The sequence below is a fragment of the Puccinia triticina genome, chromosome 17A, assembly GCF_026914185.1.
Source record: "Puccinia triticina chromosome 17A, complete sequence".
In the NCBI taxonomy this organism is placed as follows: domain Eukaryota; kingdom Fungi; phylum Basidiomycota; class Pucciniomycetes; order Pucciniales; family Pucciniaceae; genus Puccinia; species Puccinia triticina.
Window position 1 is genome coordinate 4,096,303 of NC_070574.1, and position 5,566 is coordinate 4,101,868.

At 48.3% G+C, this 5,566-nt stretch overlaps 2 protein-coding genes across 2 annotated transcripts; one reads left to right on the top strand and one right to left on the bottom strand.

The window, feature by feature from the left end:
* Positions 1–936: 936 nt before the first annotated feature.
* PtA15_17A399 (uncharacterized protein) lies at positions 937–2,880 on the bottom strand (the record flags this gene model as incomplete). Its single annotated transcript, XM_053164511.1, has 2 exons — positions 937–1,743; positions 1,849–2,880. 2 exons carry the CDS (start codon positions 2,878–2,880, stop codon positions 937–939), a joined length of 1,839 nt encoding a protein of 612 aa, XP_053028472.1.
* A 512-nt stretch (positions 2,881–3,392) lies between these two features.
* On the top strand, positions 3,393–4,374 carry PtA15_17A400 (uncharacterized protein; the record flags this gene model as incomplete). Its single annotated transcript, XM_053164514.1, has 4 exons — positions 3,393–3,395; positions 3,478–3,730; positions 3,881–4,106; positions 4,200–4,374. 4 exons carry the CDS (start codon positions 3,393–3,395, stop codon positions 4,372–4,374), a joined length of 657 nt encoding a protein of 218 aa, XP_053028473.1.
* Between the last annotated feature and the right edge of the window lie 1,192 nt (positions 4,375–5,566).

Consider the following 5,566-nt stretch of genomic DNA (forward strand, 5'->3'; position numbering starts at 1 on the left):
AACAGCTTTGTTAGCGTAGCTGACCCACTGTTGATGCAAACAAGATTTTGCAGTAAAAAAAATATAGAAAAATCAAGGCTATGTTATCAGGTGCTAGAACCTAGAAAGAAACTCGGAGGTATTGAAGGTGTGGCGATGGAAACAAGGGGAATCGTCTCACGCGAGAAAGGGGTTTTAATACATCAGTCCCTCCCTCCGGTCGGGGGGTTGGTCAGGGTTAGGGGCTGAAACAACGCCTGCCAAAGAGTTAAGGAAGTTTTCCGTATTGAGCTTCAGAACCTGACAGTATCCAACTTTGGTGTTTTCTCAAAATGCCCCCCCTCCCCCACACCAGCTATTTTTTCAATCCTTTCCAGAGCTCATCTTCCAGACTGCAACCAAGGGCAGCCTAAAACAGCATATCATCCCTTCATCCGACTGCCTTCACCTAGCCCAGACATAGTCCGATAGCCTCCCATAGCGCACAACATCCAAATAAACCAAACCAATGAAGAACTTACGGAGCGCGACCCAAGAAAGCGCAAGGACGATGAAAATCGGGGACATGGCTGAAATGTTGGGCACTCCAGAGCCACAGATCCGTAAGAGCAAACAGCTCCATTGTGTCAACCTTTGAACAACCTCACCATGAACTGATCGTTTGGATCAACTATGCTTCCCCAAGTGCGAAAAGCACTTCTATTCGTACACACCAATTCGGCTGTATGGAAAAAAAAGTAGGGTTTTAATGTAACATTACAACGCCCATAGTGGAAAGCACCCCTTCCATCTATGTATATGTCAAATTATCGATTGTAGGTAACAAGTGTAACCAGATTAAATAATAAAAGAACAGCAGATACAAGGGGTACCATTTTTTATAGATAAAACAAGCAATTAGAGGGAGTGTGTGCGTATGTGAGATCGTGAGTAGACATGAGTATCTGAAAAAGAAGTTCAGTCATGAGTTAATTGATAGAAGCGGCCGGTGGGGTTAAGATTCGGATCGGGGCTGAGTTTTCCTTTATTGAGGAAGTCTTCGATGAGGCCCTGGAGCTGAAAGATCGAAGGCTTGCAGTCGATATCGTTCCAGTTAAATCTGAGCGTCGGATGAGGGGTGAGGATCCCGTGGTGGAGGACGGCTTTGAGGAGCTTGACAAACTGGATACCGTAGACTTGGAAGAGTCGTTCGCCAGCGACTTCCAAGAACGAGGCGAGCACTCGAGGGGTGACGGTGAGTCCTATGAGGGGTGGTTTGAGGACATTGGCGAGCCATTTCCAGCTCGAGTCCAGCCGCAGCTCGGGCGGGATCCGGTTGATCTGTTCCTGCTTGGGCACGTTTTTGAGACTGGGCACGACGTCGGAAGGGTCAGTTTGCTTGATGGCGGCAAAGAGGGCGACCAGGCCGGCCATCCGGTTGTTGTACTGCACCCGGCTCTCCTCCCGGTTCGAACTCTCCGGCAGGTAGCCGAGCTGTTTCCGGTAGTCCGTCTCGGACTGCCCTTCGCTCGGTAACGGGCGATAGGCCGCCACGAGATAGCACTTTTTCACCAGTCGGCCCATCAGGATCGTCCCCACCTCCGGATACCCAATCATCATCAGGCCAACTACTAGCCGTGCTAGTGGATACACTGTGCTCAGCTTCGCCGTCACTTCCGTCTCCGCTTGTCTGATCACCGCCTTCGCCAGATGGTTGCACGCCCATAAGAACACGCTCTCGTCGTGCTTCCGAGTCTCATTTAGCACTCCGCCTACTTCTAGAATCTGTATTAACCGGCACACGTTCTTCAACTTGTAATTCTCTGCTCGCAATGTTCAAAGTATATTCTACTGTAGCCTTTATGTTATAAAGGTGATGGAGGGACTAACCACTTTCTCGATTTGACGGGAGCCGTTGGTTAATTGGCCCACTTTGGGAGTAATTCTCCTTTTGGCTTGTCTACATAGCGTCTTGAAAGATTCGCTAGCAGATACGGTGGGTAAGACGGCGGTTTTGAATTGTTGAATGGTGGTGTACCATTTCTCGTAATCATCCCGAACCGTCTTGATGCTTGAAGCCTGGGCCTCAGAGATTTTCCGTTCTTCTGCCTCTTTCTTCTGACGTTCCAGTGTATCCTTATGTTCCTGCTCCTGCTGGCGCTTGGTCTCTGCCTCTTTGAGCTTGCGTACCTCGAGCTGTTGTTGTTTAACGAGTTCTTGGCGCTCGAGTTCTGCCTTGCGGGCGGCCTCTTCCTGGCGGATACGATTAAGTCTGAGGAGCTCTTCCTGCTCGAGTTTCTCGGCCTTAGAAATCAAGGCCTCGAAGACCCGGGCGCGTTCGCGTTCGCGTTTCTCGAACTCCTGCGCGACAAGCCGCATCTCTCTCTCCTTGTCGAGGCCTATCCGGGCCAGCACTTCACTGAGCTCGTTCATCTGCTGCTTGTGCTGTTGCTCGTTGTTCTCGTGCGCCTGGGCTAGTGTGCGCACATGAATGCCTTCAAAGTGTCGCCGACGGGCCGTCGCATTTTGGATGGAAAGTTGGTAGGTCGACTGCCGTTCTTGCTGCTCCCAAATGAGCACTGGATCGTCATCAGGTACGAGGTGAGGGACGTTGAACGAATCCAGGGCCTTCTTGGCCTCTCGTGGATCGCAGCGTGTGATCGGCCACTGTTCTTCTTCGCTATCTGGTTGCTCATCTTCTTCGTCTCCGTCGTCCGAAGAGAAACAGGGGTGTTCATCCAACCGAATCCGGAGCGATGAGCGACTGATTGGGAATCCAGACGTGCTGGATTTTAAATCTGGTGGAACGAGGGCGAACGGTGAAGGGGTGGTATCACTGGTCGGAACCGGTAGGCCGACGTTGCCACTATTGTAACCACACAACCCATCAGTTCGTTCAACCCAACGATTCTTTGGGGCCATGTAATCAGAGCCTTACCTGGACAATTTTGATTTGTGGGTCTTCCTGGTTGAGCTAGATAGGGAATGATTGAGAGATCGAGAGAGGAATGACTTGGATGACTTGGTCGGAGTGGAGTAAGCACTCAAGAAATCCTTGGAGTCAGTTGCAGGCTGGTGGGTAGATTTTGAGAGTGGATGTCGATGGTTCCATTTTTTCAGGGGTGTGGGTGCTGATGTTCGGCGTTCTTCCTCTTCCTCCTCCTCTTCTTCTTCTTCTTCGTTTTCTGAGTCTGATGTTGGCACTGCAAACCTCATCTCGAGAACTATGTAGCTAGTAGTGTTTCTGTTGGAATCGTGCTGCCTGACTGTCGTGGGCCCGACGCGACCGTTTTGGGCAATCCCCGGGGCCCCTCTGCGGAGGCTGGGAGGGGCCTGGATACGCAGCCGCGCAGCCCTTCCGGGGCTACCACGTCGTTGTCACGCAAGTTGCCGAGTGTGTATCCAACAGGACCACCACCTCATGAGCTCTTATAATGGTAAGCACCCACATCTCGTCAGATTCAGGAATCCCGCAAGTTGCTGAGCTCAATCTGCACGGTCGATGATCTGGGAATCCAGTCCAATCTTTCGCTCTACACGACCACGGCAGTGATCCTACTCGATTCGGATGGCCATCGTTTGATTGCAAAATACTTTGATCCCCCTCACATCGGAGGCCCTTCAGCCAGTAACAACGACACCAATAAGAAGAACCCCTCCTCCCATGGGCTTACTCAGCTGGGTTTCTCTGGCTTCGGCTCGCAACTTCGAACTCTCAAAGACCAGCGAGCTTTTGAGCATACCATCTGGGATAAAACACGGAAATCAGCCGGTACGTATCCCCTTTTCCTTCCATAAATTTAACATTCCATCCAGACGAAGAAAAAGATATTCGATCGAAAAGGAGATACCATAAACAAACATTTCTTCTTCCAACCCAAAAAATAATAATGACCCAATTCTTCGATCAATATTTACATAGGTGACATACTGTTGATCCAAAATCATCTAGTGCTTTATAAATCGATTATCGACATTACCGCCTATGTGATCGGCCAAGAAGGAGAGAATGAGTTGATGCTACAGACTTTACTGAACTCATTCTTCGATACTCTGTCGCTGTTGCTCAGAAATCAAGTTGAGAAAAGAGCGGTGCTTGAGAACCTCGACCTTGTCAGTCTTTGCTTGGATGAAATGGTCGATGACGGGTGCGTTGGCTTTTGCTTTGTCTTGATCCGGTTCGGAACCTCTCCTGGTATGTTGGATCCTGATCTTCAATCCTGTGAATCGCGTGATCTCAGGATCATCCTTGAAACCGATTCCGTGGCCATCGCATCGAGAGTTTCAAGACCCAAGGCTGACGTCGGAGTGGGTGTCAATCTGTCGGATATCACTATCAACGAGCAAACGATTATGCAAGCGTTTTCTAACCTACGCGATAAAGCCGCTCAAAAGCTTCTGCAAGGCTCCCTATAGTAGTTATATCGGAACATAATTTTCTCTTTTTTTTTCTTCATCTGCAGTGCCCTAACCCTCTTCTTTGTAAGCAAAATGTTTTTTTGGATTTGACCGCTGAGATGCTCGACTCAATAGGATCCTACACATGTGTGAAGCCCCCCTTGTCAATGGGGATTCACTCAAGGAGTTATGGGATTACATGTTGTGTTTTGAAGAATCCTTGGACGGATTTGCAGGATTTTCCTCCAAGGTTCAAGGATCTTCACCATTTCTGTGTTTCCTTTGGTTTTTACCCCTCAAAGGCCATGAGACAAAGTAAGTGGTTGGAGTAAATATTAAATAATTTCATCAATTACTATTTACATATCATCCATTGTACCTGTTTCATTTACAAGTTCCTCTATCATGGTCTGATTTACCAACTCGTCAACATCATTAAAGTAATTGTTCTCATGAAATGTGACATCATCATCACCATCATCATTGTCAAGAGTTGTATCAGCCGCATGTCTTTCTTGAGGAACTGGATCAGGAATGCGGCTTTCTAAAGCAGCTAATAAATTTTTGTTGTTGCCGGGTATCTGGGAAACATTGATAGCAAGGGTTTCCATTTGGGTAGACCATTCACTGCAAATTGTCGCGTCATCCTGGTGGCTTGTAGTATCAGCAAGATATTTGTTCCACAACATCTGGAGACAACATATACCAATAAATTTTGAATGAACTAGTGACTTGGATGCTAGTATGCGGCTAGCTGGTGAGAGAGATTGCAAGATAGGATGATTGGTTAGTCTGGCAAATTCCTGGTCTTGCTGGATGGGACCGGAGAACTCGGCGATCAAGTTCCTTAAGCAATTGTGCTCTCCAATTGCCCATTTCATTGCTCTTTGTAACTCCCAGCCAATGCAGCGCTGCTCTTCCAGACCACGATTCAGAGATGCCAGCAGCCGAATCCCCTTTTGAGTATTTTGATCCACTGCCCATGGCTCGTTCTGATTGGTAAAAACCCCGTCATTCCAGAACAAATCTTCCAAATCCAGTTGCATTAGTTGGGTGTATTCAATTTCCCGCGGTCAAGGTCGGTCAGGGAAGCATTGAGAAAATTCTTGGACTTGTTTATTAGGGGGTTTCAAAGTAGACCCGCGCGTGCATGCAGGTCACTTTGCATAACCCAGTTTTGTGGGGAGACTGCAAGTTGATGTTCAACATT